This window comes from Cebus imitator, unplaced genomic scaffold (genome assembly GCF_001604975.1).
Source record: "Cebus imitator isolate Cc_AM_T3 unplaced genomic scaffold, Cebus_imitator-1.0 Scaffold491, whole genome shotgun sequence".
Taxonomy (NCBI): Eukaryota; Metazoa; Chordata; class Mammalia; order Primates; family Cebidae; genus Cebus; species Cebus imitator.
The window spans coordinates 477,494-496,948 of NW_016107806.1; the positions used below are offsets into that span (position 1 = coordinate 477,494).

Genomic DNA, 19,455 nt, shown 5'->3' on the forward strand with positions numbered 1-19,455 from the left:
GTAGTCAGGGAGCCCACCAAGTCCATCAAAACCTGGAATCTGTGCTAGAAATGACCAAAGGGCCAGCTGTCCCAATCTCCTCGTGTAATGGACAGCAAAATGGAGGCCCACACATGGAAAATGACTTCTAAAGAGCACCAGCAAACCTGGGAAAGCTAGGACTGGAACCCAGCTCAGTCCCACTGTGTGCCTGCTGTAACACCCCCATTACAACACAGGAGGGGCAAGGCTCCCTGAGAGGCCACGGCGTGGTGGCGGGGGCTGCAGGAAAGGGAAAGACAGACCCACAGTGGGTCCTGTCCCAGGCATTGGGGAAAGAGCACGCTGATTTGATGGTGGCTGCAGGACACTCTGCCTGCTTGTTTGCTTATTTGTTTTTTGTTTGTTTGTTTTGTTTGTTTGATTTTGAGAAGGAGCCTCACCCTGTCCCCCAGGCTGGAGTGCAATGGCGCCATCTCAGCTCACTGCAACCTTCGTTACCCAGGTTCAAGTGATTCTCCTGCCTCCGCCTCCTGAGTAGCTGGGATTACAGGCACACACCGCCACCAGGCCTGGCTAATTTTTTGTATCTTTAGTAGAGTCGGGTTTTCACCATGTTGGCCAGAATGGTCTCGAACTCCTGACCTCATGATCCACCATCCTCAGCCTCCCGAAGGGCTGGGGTTACAGGCATGAGCCACCACGCCCAGATGCTTGTTTTTTAACCCAGAAAAATGTCCTTTTTTCCCAGTGAAAACCTCAAGTCATTGTACAGAGCCAGGAAAATTGGCCCACCCACTTCACGCCCTAGCAGGAGGCTCTGAATCTCCCTGGAAAATGAGTACCCAGAGGGGACGACCCCCATCCCACCATCCCTCAGTCCAACCTCTGGCCTCGCCTGGCAGTGAGGAGGCAGGTGGGGGTCAAGTACCTACTGATCACACCCGGAACTTTCTGCTTTGCTCACAACCAGAATGACTCAGCCCTGGCCTTACCTGGGCTCGGGCTAGCCTGGAACCTGGGGGCCTGCAGTGGCTTTCTAAGATGGGGGCCCCCTGTTAGCATTGGACCCCCCAAGTGCAGACTCCCATCCGTTTTGAAACCCTGACTGGCTGCTCACTCCCACCCACTGCTGAGCCTCTCCCTCCCCTCCCCTTACCATCCCTAAAGGACGACAGTCAGTGGCTCTGCAGAAAGTCACAGAGCAGAGGGCGACAGACCAATGTTCGTGTCACGTTCACTCTCTTCATCATTGATTCGTGCACTCCTGCATTTATTCCAGCATTCATCCAGTGCCTTTCGAGCCAGCCCTTGCCCAGTGCTCAGACTCCAGAGGCGAGCAGGCAGCATTGCTGCTCAGAGGAGCCACAGTGGCGTGGAGGACTCAGAAAGTCGACCTGAAGTCCAGAGCTCCGTGGCGAAGCACAGGTGCCCGACAGCCGCACGCCAGCAGTCAAGGTTGCTCAGCACACACCCTGCTTCATTGTCATGCTTTCTTCATTTTTATTTTAAATTCATGGACGAATTGTATTAAACAGGAGTTGTCACATGAAGATTCAGATGTCCTGGGCCTTCAGGAAGTCCAAGAACACCCGACCCACTTTCCCACACGGCAGCCCTGGCCTGAGACTGGCTGTCGCTTCAGGTTAGGAATGTTCTCATTCCCCACAGTCGCCACCACTGCCCGGTGTCCCCAACCCTGAGGCCCCACATGAGTGGCCACAAGTTGCCCTACTGCTGCTGCTGTTCTCATGCCCCGCCAGCTTCACCTTAAGTCTGGCTCCTGCAAGGCTGAGCCGGAGATCTTTGGTCCAGGGTGAAAGTGCTTTGACAGAGGCAGCAGAGGGCGCTATGGGAGCACACAGGAAGGGCACCTGGGGCACCGCAGGGACTGCAGAACAGGCTTCGTGGGCACACGCAGCTGCTGGCTGCTGGCTGGGCTTCCTCCATTAGCTTAAACAATGGAAGGCGGACTTGGATAGGGAATGTACCTCATGCATTCCTGAGCTGCGGGCGCAACGTTTATTCATTCCTCGGTGACTCATGCATTCAAGCACTCATTTGTTTATTTATTAACTATTTGCTGTGTGCTTGGCACTGTGCCAGGCCCTGTCCTTAGCCACCAAGAGTTTAAAGTGTGATTTGGAAGACAGGATACAAGATTATGTCTCCCCCGTATATTGCGACTCATTCATCAAGTTCTCCCAGCGTCTAGCATTAGTATCTGCCACTCAGTAGGTGCTCAACAAATACTTGTTGCACAAATGAATGAAAACTTTATTAGTAACAATACCTCTTATTTACTGACCTCTTCCCAACTTTCCATGTATTGTCGTCATCCTCAAGATAGGTCCCGTTATTATCCTATTTTATTGATAAGAAAAGTAGGGCACAGAGAAGTTAAGTAAATCGCCTAAGGTCACACAGCCAGTCTGAACTCCATGTATGTCTCAGCAGTGCAAGGCAGGCCACACTCAGGGTCAATGCTTAGCACGCGCAAAGACTGCATCAGGCTATCAGAGGACAACGCAGTCAAGAGGGGCCGGGGCAATAAAGGAAGGCTCCACGGAGACAGAGCAAAAGGACCAGTGGAGGCAGAAGAAGAGAACCATCTTTCCTGATGCGGGGGGCAGCAAGCAAGAAGGAGGCCCAGGGCGGGTCCTCCATACTGCCTTCCAAGGGTGAGGGGAAAGGATGCCGGCAAGGACATCAGCAAGGATCATTCAGCAAATCCAAGGGTGTCCCTGGTGCCAAGCCCTGGGCTGTGTGCCTAGGAGAACACGAACATGAATGAGAATCTACCTTTGAGGATCTACAGCCAATTGTTGGACAGAGGCAAAATATGTAAACAATTTTACTCCAGGAAAGCAAGTGTTGAGAGCCAGACGTGGTAAGAGAATCATTGTCAGGAAAACAGAGACTGTTTCCAAATGGGAAGCACAGAGCAATCTCCTTGGAAGAGAGCACATTGGAACTGAGCCGTGGGGGTGGGCAGAATATCACTGTGGAGTGGGGGAAGGGCGCTCCTGCGGTGGCAAGGTGGGAAGTGGGAGGTGGGCCCTGCGTGCCCACAGTGGGCAGGGAAGTAGTGAAGGGGAAGCTGGCCAGACAGGCAGGGCCACTCCCAGAGGGCTCTGAGTGCAGGGCTAAGCCATAGGCAATGGGGAGCCACTGGAGGTTTGCAGCAGGGGAAGGACATGTCTTGCCCACCAAGTGGCTACGGAAAAACAGTTGTCTCCCAAGTTATCAGTCCCTGAAACCCTTGCTGGGAGCAAGGATTTAGGAAAATGATGCTGAGAGATGCTAGAAACATATTCTCCCTGAGGCTCTCTCACTCATACTGCAAAAGGGAGGTGTCATCAAAATCACCCTCCAGGAACCAGAACAGCTGGGTCCAGGTCCTGCCAAGTCAGCAACCAGCTATGTGACCTTGCTCAGGTCCATCTCTGGGTGTCAGTTTTCTCATCTACAATGCAAGAGAGTTGCCCACCTCTGAGAACCCTCCTAACCCCAACTCCCACATTATGAATCTAAGAATCCCACAGCAACCCCTCACCCTCCTAAGTACCACAGAGCCAGGCAAGCATGAGGGAGGGCTCAGGTCATCTTTGTTACACTAAAAGGAAGGGGCAGATTGCCCACTGGGGGCGGCCGAGAGGGTCAGGCCCCCATAGGTCCTCAGCCCACTGCAACCTCAAGGGGGACGGGGTGCTGAGGGGTGCCAGAGAAGCAGCAGGCTCACTTAGGGAGAACAGGGGATTAGGATAGAAGGGAAATGAACTAAACAACCAGCTTCCTCCAAAACCAGCTCCAGGCCAGGGCTGGGAATTTCACAAAAAGGCAAAAGGCGCTCTGTGAACACTTCCTGCTCCGCCCCAGCTCCCTTCCTGGCAGCGTTGCCACATGGCTCACCTGTGAGGCAATCTTCCGGAGACAGGGCCAGAGGGCCAAGCACCCCAGCCAGGAGCTGCTATAAATGCGGAGCCTGCCCAGCTCTGGCAAACGCTCTGTGTGGCTCCTTGGCTTTGGTAAGTGAGCTGCCAGCTTCCCCAGGCAGAAGCCTGCCTACCAATTCCTTCTTTCCTTCCCTGACCCAACTTCCTTCCAAATCCTCCTCCTGGAAGCCCTCCTTGGTTGGCCCTGCCCACTTTAAAGCTTCTTTCACATTTTCTTAGGTCGTGTTCCGCTGGGGTCTCCTGCCCTCAAATGCTTTGCTTTTTGGCACTCTCTAGATATTCTAAAAATCATTTTGTACGTGTGTGTAACAGGCGATCTCCCAGTTAAGTTGCAGTCTGTGCTTTCTTTTGATTTTGCGCTTCCCCCACTGTTTCTGTGAGTGCTTAGTAGGAAGTGCCAAAGCAGCTGGACAGCCTTTTCTTCTAAACGCCCCAACTCTTGCTTCTCCATTATGCAGGCAGAGTGCAAGACAGCTTTCGAAATGTCTCAGCTGGAATGCAGCATAGATACCATCATCGACACCTTCCACCACTATTCTGTGAGGCTGGGGCACCCAGACACCCTGAACCAGAGGGAATTCAAACAGCTGGTGCAAAAAGAGTTGCAAAACTTTCTCAAGGTAGGGCTGGACTCTGGCAGGTCTGAGCCAGCCTCACGGCAGTTTGGGTTGAGAAGGGAAGACGGGGTTGTGGTCTACAGCAATCAAGGGGAAGATCTGAGCTCCTTGAACTCAGCCCCCAGACTTAGCAGGTGTCCTATTACACAGGGCAGGTGCTCCCCATTACACAGGACGACAGGGTCAAGAAACCGCTCAGTTGAACACCTGCTGTGTCGGGTCCTGTTCTATATTCCGGTGGAGGGGACACACTATAAAGTTGTTGACCAGTAAAGAGCACAGATAAAGCCAAATGCCGATAAGTGCCTGGAAGAAAATGAGATAGAGTGCTGCGGGCAATGCGGGCTGGGTGGGAGGGAGGTGACCTGTTAGGGTGCGTGAGAAAGGCTACTTTGAGGAGGTGACATTTGAGCTGAGCCCTTAATGTTGGCAAGGGAAACCCCTGAGGACGACCCTTGGCACAGAGCTGAGGAGACCCTAAGCCTCAGGCGGGAACTTGGGGTGGAAGATTTGGAAGGCTTTTCTAGTCCTGAGGGTCTGCGGTGGAAAGCGAATGCGTAAACAGCACGTGGAGAGAGAGCACCTGGCACAGCACTCAGGGAACTGGGAGGGTTTTCCCCTGCTCCAAAAACGATGAGGCGGTTCTAAGGAAAAGGCTGAGCACTTCCAACAGGCTTTTTGTTTCCAAATTTGGGGAAAGTGGGGAAACAGAGGCCTGCATTTAAAAAGGTGGAACACATGGGTCTCAGCCTCAGTTCCATTCCCCGAGCCAGACATCCTGGTGTAGGTCCCCAGCCCTCCCAGGGCCCCTCCCTCCACCTTGGTAAGTTGGAGAATTGCAGCCTTCCCTGGTATTAGGGACCCTGACAGTTCCCCATAGGTGGGGGCCTCTGACAGGCAGGATGCTGGGTGGGGTAGACATAAGAGTGCCCAGTGAAGAGGCTGCATGGCTAAGCTCCCCTCCGTGTGACCCCCTATGCCCGCTCCACCCCACACCTGACTTCCCCCTCCAGAAGCAAAGTGATGCTGTGGGAAAAGAAGCAGAGCCTCATGGAAGGGCTGCACAGGAGAGTGCTCACATTGGCTGGCTGCCCCACAGGCCCTGGGAGGGGATTGAGTGAGGTGACCCAGCCAGAGGGTGGCAGAGCAGGAACCAGCCCGTGCTCTCGCGTGCCCTGTCTTCCACTTCCCCCGATGTCTCTCCTTCTGTACTTTACCACAGCCTTGAAGGTCAACGGAGCACACACTCTGCTCTCTCTCCCTCCATCTCCCCTGCCCACACCTAGTTTTTCTAGGTGCGTCCCCCCGCTGTGTTGCTTGAAATGAGTTTCACTAATTGGTAATCTCCAGAGGGAAGGGAAGGAAGGACAGGGGAGGGATGGGAGTGGAACTGGCCTCTTAAGTCAGATCTGAATTTGCATGCCCTGAGCAGTCAAGCTGGGAAAACTAATGGCCCTCTCTAGGACCGGTTTCAAGTCTTCCTCCAGGAAGCTATCACTCCTAGCTGTTAAAGTTGTTATGAGGACCAAATGAGGTGACATTTCCAGGCTTACTCATGCCATGACCCGGGCAAGTCCCTGGAACTCAGCTTCCTCTTCTACAAATAGAAAACCAGGCTGGGTACGGTGGCTCATGCCTGTAATCCTAGCACTTTGGGAGGCCAAGGCAGGTGGATCACGAGGTCAGGAGATCGAGACCATCCCAGTCATCATGATTGAAACCCCATCTCTACTAAAAATACAAAAATTAGTTGGGTGTGGTGGCGCACACCTGTAGTCCCAGCTACTTGGAGGCTGAGGCAGGGGAATGCTTGAACCCGGGAGGCGGAGGTTGCGGTGAGCCGAGATCATGCCATTGCACTCCAGCCTGGGCAACAAGAGCGAAACTCTGTCTAAAAAAAAAAGCAAGAAAAGAAAACCAGCACCCAAGTCGCAGGCACATGCAGGGAATAAACTGGAGGGTGTTTGGTGCATGCTCAGCATCCGCTCCATTGTGGGCACTCAGCCCGCGGTCATTCTTAATTTTTGAATTGAGCCCCAGGGCGAGGCTTCCCTGTATATTTGCCAGCTGGTCATTTGCTGTGGCTCTGGTCTCCCCACCCCTGGCCACACCCAGCGCTCACAACACTCTCTCCCCACCCACAGAAGGAGAAGAGGAATGAACAGGACATAAACCACATCCTGGAGGACCTGGACACAAACGCAGACAAGCAGCTGACCTTCGAGGAGTTCATCATGCTCATGGCAAGACTAACCTGGGCCTCCCACGAGCATATGCACAAGGATGACCACGGTCCCGGCCACCACCATGGGCCAGGCCTCGGGGGGGCACAAGGCCAAGGCCAAGGCCACTGCCACAGCCATGGCCACGGCCACGGCCACGGCCACAGCCACTAACCAGGAGGCCAGGCCACCCTGCCACTGCCCAACCTAGGCTCCGGGGTCTGTTATGCCAAACTATCTTGGCTGTGAGGCTAGCGGCTAAGGGCAAATAAAGTCTTCCTCCAAGTCAGTGCTCTGCGTGCTTCTTCCATGTCCTCTCCAACCCTTCCTTCCTAGGGCTGTGGGCATTCAATGGCCCTGTCCTTACCTGTGGCTCAGCCCCCTCATTCAGTAAAACAAAATGAGAAGCAGCAAAACGTGGGTCTTTGCTGAGCCCATGGGCTCACCTCCCTGAGCATGTCCTCACCTCTGACTTCAGGCCCCACTGCTCAGATCCCAGACACCCTGCCCCATCTCAGACACCTCGTCCAGCCTGTCAAATGGCCCTTGTCACTGTACACTCTAGGAAGCAAAAGGGCATATCCCTACCCCTTGATATGCCAGTTACCTCCCCAGCCAGCCAACCCTGTCTTCACCCATTGCAGTCTACACAGCCCTGGGTCTCCTAAGAGAATTCTGTTCTTCTCAAAGTGTTCCAGAAATGGATGGACCCAGACAGTGCCACGTCGGGGGAGGAATGCTAGCACTCAGGTAGTGGGAACAAGGACAGATCTGGTGTGTTTACCCTCAGACTCTTCCTGGATCCAAGAGAGCAACTGTGTCTCTCTTAACAGAGCTGCCACCCTAACTGACAGGGTGCTCACACAAGTGGGAATCTGGGAGCTTAGCCCTATGCTCACCCTGGTCTCAACAGGATGACAGGGTGAAGAAATGAGCTTCAATCCTGGCTCTGCAGCTAGAAGACTCAGTGCCTACCGTAACGAGTCTGTGCTTTGGGTCTGGAGAGCCTGGGGATCTGAAGGCGCTGATTTGAAGCTTTGAGGGCCAGCTGTCCTTTCTGGGGGGTAGCCGAGAGCTGGAGCCAGCACAGATATCTGCTTCTCTCTGCGAATCTTACTACCAGGACTGGCCCTAGCTGTCCAGGGCTGCTGCTGCTGCTCTTCTTCACGCTGCCCCAGACCAAGCACTCACTTCAGGGACTCTTCTGCTATCTTCCTGCGCTTTGGCTCTAAAGTCCCTTTCCTAGGCCATAACCAGTCGGGGTGGGCCTTCCAAAATCCAGAGTCCAGATCAAGGTCCCCTGACCCCTGTCCCTCAGCAGAAAGAAGATTCACAGAATTAGGATCTGGGGGAGCTGGAAAATGACCAGCGGTCATCTACTCTCCCTTATGAAAAATAAGTGAAAAGAACCAAGGTGTAACATGGGAGAGAGACTAGTCCAAAGTCACACAAGTGACAGAGTTGTTTGAAATAGTTCAGTATGAAAAGTAGCTTGAGTCACATCTGCTCCGCGGGCTGCACCTCCCCAGCTCCTTCCCCAGGGCAGAGCAGGAAGGTGCAGAGCTGCCAGGGGTGAATTTCAGCCCTCCCCTCACAGCCTGGCTGTGGTTGTGCCCCCAACCTGCCTGTCGCAGATTCCTGCTCTAAGACCCTCGGGGCTCTGCTCTGGGTGCAGGTTTTTAAGGGCTCCCAATCAAGGGTATGAGGATGTTTCCAGGAACTGTCTCTGGCTGAGAGCTTAGGCATCAGAGTCTAGAAGCCCTCACCAGTCCCTTCTGTGTCTGACATGAGGAACTGACAGCTGGGGACACTCATCTTCTGACAGCCTTCTGCTCCCATGCTTACATCCAGAGAGGAGTCACTGTCTTCATCCCCTTCTGAACACAGCTTGGTACTGGTGAGAGAGAAGCATCCTGGGGATTGGAGGGCCTGAGACCAGATGCTTCCAGTAGGGGGGTAAGTGCTCCCCCTAGGACCTCTGCCCACCATTACTTATCACAATGTGCCTACATATGTTTATGACTCTGCCTATCCCTCTAAGCTGATAGGCCCAAGAGAGAAATATCCATGGAATCTGTCTTTTTTCTGCTTTATTCCCAGCACCTAGAGTAGTGGCTGCTACATAGAAGGTTCTCAACAAATATTGCCTGTATAATGTTCTAAAATTTCTCACGTGTTCCATACTCTCTTCTCAAGGGATGGTATCAGAAAAAAAAAAAAAAAAAAAAAAGGCAAGAGGAGATCAAAACTTGCAAATGGAAGGCTTCTGCATTAGCTTTATAGAATCTCAAACCTAAAGGTAAGGAGAAGCAAGTTGAGGTAATCTGAGGGCGCCTCCACCCCTCTGTTCAATCAGACCAATTCGATGTGAAGAAAGATATTTGTCTTGAAAAAAACGTGAAAACTATTGATTTAATCCAATCTGTCCCACCCGCACCCTAGAGTGATTCTCGCCAACATCCCTGCCAAGTGGTTGAACCAACCTTGCCTGAATTCCTCCAGGAAAGGAGAGTATCCTCCTTTGGGAGTGACACTTGGAATGTCCCTCATTACACTGAGACAAAATCCATTTCCTCATGCCCATCCAGCATTAGTCCTATTTTTCCTCCTTTGAGGACACAGAATAAATCTAACCCCTTATCATCTGTCCTCCCATCCACGTGTCCATTCTGCCACTTCTTCAAAACACCCTACCTAAATTACATCCATGCTTTCTCCAGCCTCTTCACCTTTGCACCAGAAACACTGTGCTCCATCCTGGTGTTTCTTATATGTCTTAGGGTCCATCAAGCCTCAGAGCCAGTGCTACTGCCTCCTCGCCATCCACCCTTCTCAAGAATATAAGGGCTTCCTCCTCCAGGCCCACAGAACTCTCTGATAATTCCACCATTGCACCTCAAATACTGAGCTGTAACCTCTCATTTGCCAAGACTATGAGTCCCCGAAAGCAGGGACTATGGCCGATTTTCCCCACATTCCAGATCCCAGCATGGACCAAGCTCTCGGTGAGCATTTGTGGATGAACAAGTGAAGATAGGATGGTTCTAGAGCAGAACTGGGCTCTTTGCTTGAATGTGGGTGTGAGGTGGGGTGGCTCTCAGGAACTGGGGTTGGGGGATGCCAGCTGTCTGGAGACCTAAGGCTGGCAGAGAGCAGAGCAGCTGAGCAGCAGGATGATTTGAGACCTCCTCAGGTACCAAGGGTTCTTCCATTTGCCTTGTCACTAGTAATTCAGCCTGCATGTAGACGATTGTTTCAGACCCTGGGGGAAGATCTGACAGCAAGCTACTTTCACCCTGTGAAATTTTCTTTAAACATAGTTGAACAGAGCTCATCAAGGTAACTTAACCTCTTCCTTCTCATTAGCCTATTTAATTTCAAAAAAAAAAAATCTGGTTTGGTTGAGTAGAGTGGAGTGGGCTTCTTTGCTCAGATAGAGAGAGCAAGCAGGCTGGGGGCAGTGGCTCACACCTGTAATCCCAAGACTTTGAGAGGCCAAGGTGGATGGATCACGAGGTCAGGGGATGGAGACCATCCCAACCAACATGGTGAAACCCCATCTCTACTAAAAATACAAAAATTAGCTGGGCATGGTGGTGTGTGCCTGTAATCCCAGATACTCGGGAGGCTGAGGCAGAAGAATTGCTTGAACCAGGGAGTTGGAGGTTGCAGTGAGCCGAGATTGTACCACTGCACTCCAGCCTGGCAACAGAGAGAGATTCCGTCTCAAAAAAGAAAAAAAAAAGAGAGAGAGAGCAAGAATTCCATGTCAAGATTAAGATTCCCAATCCAAGTGAGAATCAGTAGCTATTTCTGTGATTAATGAGTCTTTTGGGGAAACATGACCTTTGAGGACTTTCCCAGCGTTGTGGTGACTAAAGAAGCAGAGACAACCTGTCATCAGATTGTCAACAATTGCTGCAGCAATGAGTTTTCCTCCAGTCTGGGGTTAGCAGTGGAACCTGAAGTGCTGGATGCCTTTCTGGGAGGGATGAGGAATGATCAGTAGTGGTTTGAGCTGCTGAACCCTGCCCAGATACTTGACAGTGTTCTGAATGTGGTCCAGGGCCTGGGTGGTGGTGGCGTGGCTCCAGAACTTGGGGGAGGAATGAATTCACTTGTCTATTCAGTTGTGTGTCCCCTCATTCACTCAACAGACATTAGCTGCAGACTTACTGTGTGTCAGGCACAGTATCATGCTCTAAGGGGCCTTCATGATAAATAAGTCTTGTCCACGTTGTCAAGGAGCTCTCAAGCCTGTGGGGAGACAAGACAGCTCCTCCAGTGATTCTGATGTGGGCAATGAGAGGCCAGGAAGGTGCAAAGTTCGGTGGGACTTTGAGGTGGAAAGGATGCCCTTCCCTGGAGCCATCTCCATGGAGGGACGAGTATCAGTGTGACATCAAGGCTGGCACCTGTAGTCATCCCAGGATAAACATGAAGGTGCTTTGGGGGGGCCACATGTGCAAAGGCCCGAAATGGGCAGGTGTGGGGTTTGAGTGGGAATGAGGAGCACTGGGGGCGTGACGGGGACAGGTGAGAGACACAGCGGAGAACAGGGTAGGTACCAGGCCAAGGAGCTCACGCTCCATCCAGCAGAATGGGGGCAGAGCCCTGAAGGCTTCAGGGAGGGCAACGATGTAATCACATTTGCATTTCATAGAAGTTTCCCTATCTGTGTTTTATGGGATGGATTTGGGATAGGAGTGAGATCCCAGGCACACGGCCTGTGGGGAGTCTACCTCAATAGAACAGGTGAGCACTTAGGAGAGCCCAAGGGTGCTTCCCAGAAACAGTGAAGTTAGTTAGAGCCTCAAACTGCCCCAAGCTTTACCTTAGTTAGGCAAGGTGTGACTGCAACATGATAAATAACATTATTTCATGCTGTTTGCCAAGACCCTTCCAGGAAGGAAGATCTCAGCTTTCACCAGCCCAGTGAGGCAAGCTTACACAACCCTGATGCAGCCCTGCTCTGAAGCAAGCTCATAATCCAACCCCAACACGCTGCCCTCTTCCAGCAGTTGCTTAAAATGTATGTTTTAGAAAGCCTCCTGTCATGGATTTTGACACTCCAATTACCAAAGTGACAGCAGGACTGAAACAACTGGTTACTCAAGTCCTGTTGCCTCTCGGGGCTCTGGCCTGATACCATTTTTCTCTCCCAAGATGACAATCAGTCCCTGGATGATTGGACCCCCACTCCCTGTCTTCAGAGAGCCACCCCAGACACAGGAGACAGGGAAGGGGAGCCCCCGTGGGAGCGCCAGCTGGCCTCCTTCCCAAGTGTCCACATAATGCACAGTCCCAACTAAACGCAGAGCACTGCCATTGGTGCCAGGTCAAAACAGCTACATCTAAGTCTTCCTTTTCTCCATGAGTTCTCCCACTCTTGCCCGCATACCCAAAATTGCTGCAGGCAGACTGTATGGTGAGGAAGAGGTTTGTTGCAAAGACTGAGGTGAAGAGGGAAGAGGAGGGTGGCCCCCGGGGTGTGCAGCAGGGGCAGCTGGGTTCCAGCATGCAGGCTGCACCTGCAGCAGACCCCGCCTTGGCTTGGAGTCTGTTCCTCCCTCCTCTCCTCTGCCTCTCCCCCAACATTTTCCCTCTTGACTTTCCCCCTCTCTTCCTCTCTCTACCTTTTCTACATCTTCTGTCCAAGCTTTTTCTCCCTTGCTGCCTTCTGCCCTCCTGTTCTCTGTGGTAAGATGCAGTTCTATGTGGCTGGGTGCTTTCAGGGAGGGGAATCCCTTTGTGAAGGAACTGGGGGTCGCATCTAACCAGGAATGGCTCCTTCAAAACATACGATGTCCCACTTTCCAGTCTACTCCTAATAACAAAAGGAGACAATCACAGGGACAGTTGGTGAAGGTCTTGGGAAATTGAATCTGGAAAGGTAAGCAAGGAGGCCATGACAACTGCCTTCAAATATCGCCGAGGTCCAGAGAGAGGAGCGCACCCCGGGCAAGGCCTCCAAAACCCACTGTGGCATGGCTCATTTGCTGCCAGGCCCTCCCCCTCTCCCAGCACTGCCACAAGCATCACCCTCGAATTCTGCTCAGGGTGTTCATTCCCTCCGGTAGAAAACAGCTCCATGCAAAGAAACCAACACTCATCAGTTACTCATCCAGTCTGCAAATCTTCATTGAGTAGCAGCTAAATGCAGAGCACTGTTATAGATGCCGGGTCAACAAAACTGCATCTAGGGGAGAGCCAGACAAGAGGCAAGTCAAGAAATAGGTAGCCCAGATCATTTCAGACGGTGATGAGTTCCGCAGAGAAAATAAAAGACACACGTTAGCCGGACCGCTCTGTGAACCGGCAGCGGGGCAAGGAAGCAACACTGGAAATGAGGCCTGGATGACGAGAAGCCATCTCCACAAAGGTTTCACCCCAAACACATCGGGGAGCCTTTGGAGGAGTTTAATCAGGCAGGTGAGGTGATATGGTGTGTCTGGAGGAGATCATTCGGGTGGCTGTGTGGAAGGTAGACTGGGAAACCCCAGAGTAGAAGCATGAGGACCGGTTAGGAGGCTGCTGAGCCTGGTTTTAGATCAAATATTGTGCTAGATTTCCTGCCCTCACGGAGCCCTCAGTCCAGTGGGGGCACAAGTACCAAAGAGATCTTTTCTGTACAATGCAATGTTGTGGGCAAAAGACAAGCAGAGGCAGATGAGAAGCACAAGATGCCCTGAGAGTAGAGAGGAGGTAATTTTTGCCTGTGTTCTTGGCTCAGGGTGGGGCAGGGGTAGGGGAAGGAGAGAGAAGGAAAGGCTGCTTGGACTAATGCCCAAGCTGAGTTTTGAAAGGGCAAGAGTTGCACTTCCATGTGCCCAGTGCTGTGTTAGGCAATGAGAGAAATCAGAGAAACACAGCACGTAGGGGCCCTTGCCCTCCAGATTTTTAGTTTGCTTTATCTTAACTTGAAAGGCTTCCTTTTTTGGCCTAGTCAAAATGATGGAACCTCGTCATTCTCACATCAGGGGCTTCTGATGGCCATTTTGTTGAGCCCAGATCCTTCCCCTGAGCTCCAAGGGCCAGATGCACAGGCTGGCATGGCTTGGCTTGTGGTGCACCGGAAGCCTGCCCAAAATGTCCTCCTGAGGGCAAAGCGTGGCACATATAACACCTAAAAGAATAGCACTGGTGTCCTTTATCACTCAGTAATGCCTTTGCCCAGACGGCTCTGTCAGACTCATAGTTCCATCCAGAGCCTGAGAGCAGAAGAGGGAGATCAGCCCCAAATCGGAAGGGACCTAAACTCTACTCTCCATGGAAACACGTGAAGAAGATATGAACAGGTGAGCTCCCTGGAGGATGTGACAGTTGAGTCAAGCCATAGCATATAACCAGGTGTTCTAGAGTCAGAGAAGGGCCCAGATAGCCTAGTGCCTGCAGCAGAGCAGACACAAAAAGAAGTCTGTAATGAAGGGAAGAAAAGGCGTTTCAGACAAAGAGAATAAGAGGACTTCAGGAGCAAAACCCAAGAAGCTTGAACGCCATGGACAAACTGGAGACTGCCCTGGCCTGGCTGGAGAACAGGGCTTCTGGGCGTGGACAGAGGGTGGCAGTGAGACATGGCCTCCAGAAACAGCAGGGCCAATCTCGGCTCTGTGATCTAACAGCGCTTGTGTTCATTTGCTTGTTCAATGACACCAACCATAGTCACAGGGTCTAGTCTCTTTGTCTTCATGAAGGGAGTGGAGATCACTTGTGCAAACAGCACACTTTAATGGATGAAGAAACTGAGGCTCAGAGAAGGGAAGCCACTCACCCAAACTCACAGAGCCAAGCAGTTGAGCTGAGAGTCTAACCAAGCTCATCTGATTCCAAGTCAAGGCCCTAGTCATTGCCCTTAGGTGCCACTGACTGATGGATTTTGACCAAGGTCAGCAGCCCTTAAAATTTTCCTAGCCGTGATGTAAGTTCTATTTGTGGTTCAGTGGGCTATTTTGAAGGTGGTAAATGTACCCACAACGGGAAATATGCTGAGCTTTTGTTCTCGTCAGTTAGTTGTTGGCTTTTTTTAAGGATTCTAATACTGCTGCATTTATCAGAAGTGGTCCCAAACCAAGGTGAGTGCATCAAGGGAGGGGCCCAGTTTGCAGAACAGCTTCGTCTAGTTCAAAGGCCTTTAGAGAAATATATTTCTATGTTGGGATTCTCTCAGGGTGGTGGCAGAAATATTAAGGCAGATATATTAGGGAAATATTAGGGAAAATTTAAGGGGATAGTTTTAAACCTTTTGGAATGCCAAAAGGTTTTCATAACTTGTAATAATGGAACAGGCTGAGGGTGGCTGGTTCTTACCTTAGAGCATTAAGTCACAGGGTAAATATTAGGGACAACCGAAGCTTCCCCAGTTAAGTCTGTTTACCCCGCATTCTTTTGTCTCTGTACTAACTAGTTTGCTTACCCATTAACCTTTGAGCTGATGGGCCTCTCGGGGAGGTAACCAGGGAGATTACCCCTTAATGGTGTTTGCTCTGGGCATGAGCACCTGAGCTTTAATCATCTGTAGACCTACTCTCCTAACCATGTTTAGTTATCCATGAGTGTGTTTACTCAAAGCATTTGTTATTAAATCTATGCTGAATAAAAGCAAGGAAGGATAACTAGTAGGTGTTGTGTAGCTGCGATCGCTTTCTCTGTGAGCAGCTCATCACCCTCTAGCCCACTGGTGCACTGGAACTTTGTAAGTGTATTTGTTTATCCATCACTGAGCCAGGGTCTGCAGGACAGATCCCCACAGGGTAGTGACCCCAACATGACCAATGTCACATTGCATAACTTCCCTTATGGTTCCTTATCTTACACTGGTCAATTTTAAGTAACCAAGCCACTGCTAAACATAAACCTCAATCTTTGCTTTGGTTTAAAATAGTCTATTCCTATTGTGCTGTGGCAGAGGGTAGATCAGCTACAGCTGTTATCTCCTGTCTAAATTATCATCTTACTGTTATGCTAATGTTTGTTGAGTGCTCACTCTGCATTGGATGCTGTACCACGTGCTTTCCGTGTGCTACGAGATGATCTAATCCTCTCACTAACTTTGAGAGAGGGGTGATATGTTTATCTCCATTTTACTGATGGGGAAATTGAGGTTTAAAGATTCTAAGTAACTTGTTCAAGATCTCACAATTAGTAAGTGGCAATGCTAGGATTTGAACACAGAAGCATAACTTCTGGCCTCACATTCTCGACTGAGGGACATCCTCCTTCCTACCCCCTCACTAAGTGATGTTCTCCTTCTAGACCCTACACAAAGTTCCCCTCTATCCAACTGAAGTATTGCAGAGCGCTAACACCGGGTGACACCTGAGTATTCGCCTAGTCTAAAACTTTCCATAATAAATTTTTTAAATTCCTTTGAATTCTTCAAAAATAAAGAAAGCAAAGACCCAGAAAGGCAAAGTGATTTGCCCAAGGTCAAGCAGTGAGGGCTTTCCCCAAATGCTCCCACATTCTCATCCACATTTGGTGATGGAGGCCTTCCAGGCTTGGGCCATTCCAGGACTCCCTTCCCTGCGTCCCACACTCCTTCCTCTTCTGCCAACCCTACTTCACTCCCATCTTCAGCCTCTCCCTTCAACCCCATCCATAGGCTCCTACTTTCTCATGCACTTTCCACGGTTCCTTCCTGCCTTAGCTTTTCTCAACGCAGACCCGCGTCTCACGGATGCAGATGCAGTTCTTTCCTCTGGTGGCAGGTGGTGGTCAGCAAACCTCCACCCCAGGCCTGTGTGACCAGGACTCAGCATTTCTCACTTGTCCTGAATCCCTGCTTCCCATACACTGTCTCTGCATGGCTTTGTGGTAAATAAGACAAAAGCCAAACGCACCCTCCCTGCAGTAAAAGGCTCCCCTTCCCACTTTTCCCCACATCTGTCATGCCTGACCTCCAGCGGGGTATCTAATCTTTCTAAAATTATTTCTTGAATTCTGCTGCCTGGCCTGCCCCCGCTACTGAAGAAGATCCAGAGGGAGCAGCCATGGAAGGGTCTACCAGAGCCCAAGGCTGTGCCCTCGCTGCTGCTTCTGTGTGTATCTTGACAGTCCCACTAAACAGGGCCTGGGGCTGACTTCTGATTTCATTCTCCCATTAGTGCCAGACCTGACTTAGTGGTTGGTTGGAGGAGTCAGAGGTTGGAGGACAGGAAGATTCCCAGTGACTTCCACTAATCAGATTGAATTTCATTTCTTACCAGGACCCATACACCTGTCCCTGAGGCCATGCTTCTTATTTTCCCTGGGCCAGTTACAGAGAGCCAAGCCTACAGACTTATTACTTCCCACACATTTATTCATTTGAGAAATGTTTATCAAACATTGTCATGTGGTCATGCCACTATAACAAAATACCACAGAATGGATAATTTGTAAACAACAAAAATTTATTTCTCACAGTTCTGGAGGCTGGGAAGTCCAAGATCAAAGCACTGGCATGTTCAGGTGCCTGATGAGGGCTGCTCTCAGCTTCCAAGATGGTGCCTTGTTGTTGCTTCCTCTGGAGGGAGGAATGCTATGTCTTCGTATGGTGGAGGGTTTAGAAGGGGCAAACTTGCCCCCTCAAGCCCTTTCATAAGGCACCAACCCATTCAAAAGGGTGGAGCCCTCATGTCCTAATTACCTCCTAAACCCCAACTTATAATACTTGCATTGAGGATTAAGTTTCAACATGAATCTCACAGGAGACACAAACACTCAATCTATAGCAAACACCCACCTCTTGCCAGGCACTGCGCTCATGCTAGTGACGCACAGTGATTCAGCACCTGCTTTTTAACAACCAAGTCCACCAGAGAAGGTGGATGGTAAACAAATAGTCATGGCCACAGATCCAGAATCACAAAAGAAGACAAGAGCACCAAAGGAGGGCAGCATGATCCCAGGGGAGTGTTGAACACAGAACCTGGCCTGGGCTGGCCTGGAGTGTCTGGCCGGGGAAGTCTTCCCTGACTCTGCTGGGCAGGGCATAATACTCTTCTCCCTGGTCCCTTGCTCCTTGGTCTTCCCGACTCATTTCCAGCCCTTTCCTTCTTTAAGAAAACCAAAGAGAGTGTTCTTTACTATCCCATGCCCACAGATATGCAAATTCTACATCAGTTCCCTCCTTTCAAAGTTCTGCCCCAAATTTTATGACCATGTGTCCACTCTTTCAGGTAGCCTAGCTGGCCCCAGCCCACCCCCAAAGCTGGGTCGCTCTCTATTCTCCCACAACATCCTATGCTTACTTCTCCCCGCACATATATGACAGGGCCTGGGGATTCCTCCTGATTCAGGTCTTCCCCCACCAGAGATGAGCATCTAAGGCAAGGACTTGTTCTCTTACCTCTGTATCCCTAGCATTCACCTCAGTGTCTTAGGGGAAAACCTTTGGAGTAATCCTTGATTTTTCCATTCCCACCTTCAAAATGTATCCATAATCTGACCACCCCTTGTCATCACCATTACCACCGCCCTAGTCCAGCCCCACTCCATCTCTGAAATGATATAGGGCTTCAGGTTCCAATATGGTTGCCATGAGCTATACATGACCACGGAGCATTTGAAACATGGCCATATGTATGAGGTGTACTAGAACTGTAATACATGCATTTCAAAGGCTTACAATGAAATAAAAGGATGTAAACGATCTCAACAATAATTTTATATAGCTGAAGTGATAATACGTTGGTTCTATTAGGCTAACAAAATATGTTACTAAAATTAATTTTCCCTTTATTTTTACTTTTTAAAATGTGGTTACTAGTGAAGCTTAGGTTACACATACTATATTTCTCTTGGATAGGGTTGCCCTGGGGAATTTCTTCTCAGCTGATCTCTTAGCCTCCCTGCTTGCCTGAGCCCTAAAATCTGTTCTCCACAAAAGCAGCCAAAGTCATCCTTCAAAGCATAAATGGAATCATCTCGCTCCCCTGGTCAAAGCCCCCCAGTGGCTCCTTAGCACGTTTAGAATAAAGTCCAAGGTCCTCCCCGTGGTCTACAAGCTGCTGTTGCCTGCCTCCTGATTGGCATAGGCCCATATTCCCACCACTCCCCATTTCTGTCACTTACTCCAGGTACACTGGCTTCTGTGCTACTCTTTGAGCAGGTCAGGCATGTGCCCACCAAGAGCCTTGGCTACTCACTGCCAGGAACTCTTGGCCCCTAGATATCTGCAAGTCACTCCTCTTCATTTCTTTCCGATTTGTGCTCAAATCTATACCCTGACCGTCCCATCTAAACCAACATCACCTTCCTTCCCCTTCCACCCCAACTCTACTTCTCTACTTTAGTTTTCTTCATATAACTTACCATTAACTACTATTGTATCATATAATCTGATCATATCATATCATATATGCATGTTTAAGGACAGGATCTTGCTATATCGCATGCTGAAATGCAATCGCTCTTCACAAGTGCAATCATAGCACACAATAGCCTCAAACTCTTGGACTCCAGCAATCCTCTTGTCCCAACCTCCTGAGTATTGGAGCTACAGGCACAAGCCATGAATATTTTTATTTGCTTGTCTATTCACTTATTTTCTATCCCCTCCCCAATAATATGCAAGCTCTAAGAGGACAAGAATTTTGTGTCTCCAATCTCTGATGTTCAGTGAACATTTGTTGAATGAATACATGAATTAATAGTGGGCATTCAAACATGAAATAATTGTTGATCAAATGAACAAATGGA

The 19,455-nt window shown here is 50.4% G+C and overlaps 1 protein-coding gene across 2 annotated transcripts; it reads left to right on the plus strand.

Annotated features, from left to right (window-relative positions):
* The first annotated feature begins 3,807 nt into the window (after positions 1–3,807).
* Positions 3,808–7,063, plus strand: S100A9 (S100 calcium binding protein A9). 2 transcript variants are annotated; one of them, XM_017513289.2, is made up of 4 exons: positions 3,808–4,007; positions 4,394–4,555; positions 6,697–6,885; positions 6,928–7,063. In XM_017513289.2, exons 2-4 carry the CDS (start codon positions 4,418–4,420, stop codon positions 6,946–6,948), a joined length of 348 nt encoding a protein of 115 aa, XP_017368778.1. In that variant the 5' UTR covers positions 3,808–4,007; positions 4,394–4,417; the 3' UTR covers positions 6,949–7,063. The 2 variants fall into 2 exon arrangements, with proteins under 2 accessions (XP_017368778.1, XP_017368777.1); XM_017513288.2 differs by having other exon boundaries at positions 6,697–7,063.
* Positions 7,064–19,455: the final 12,392 nt, after the last annotated feature.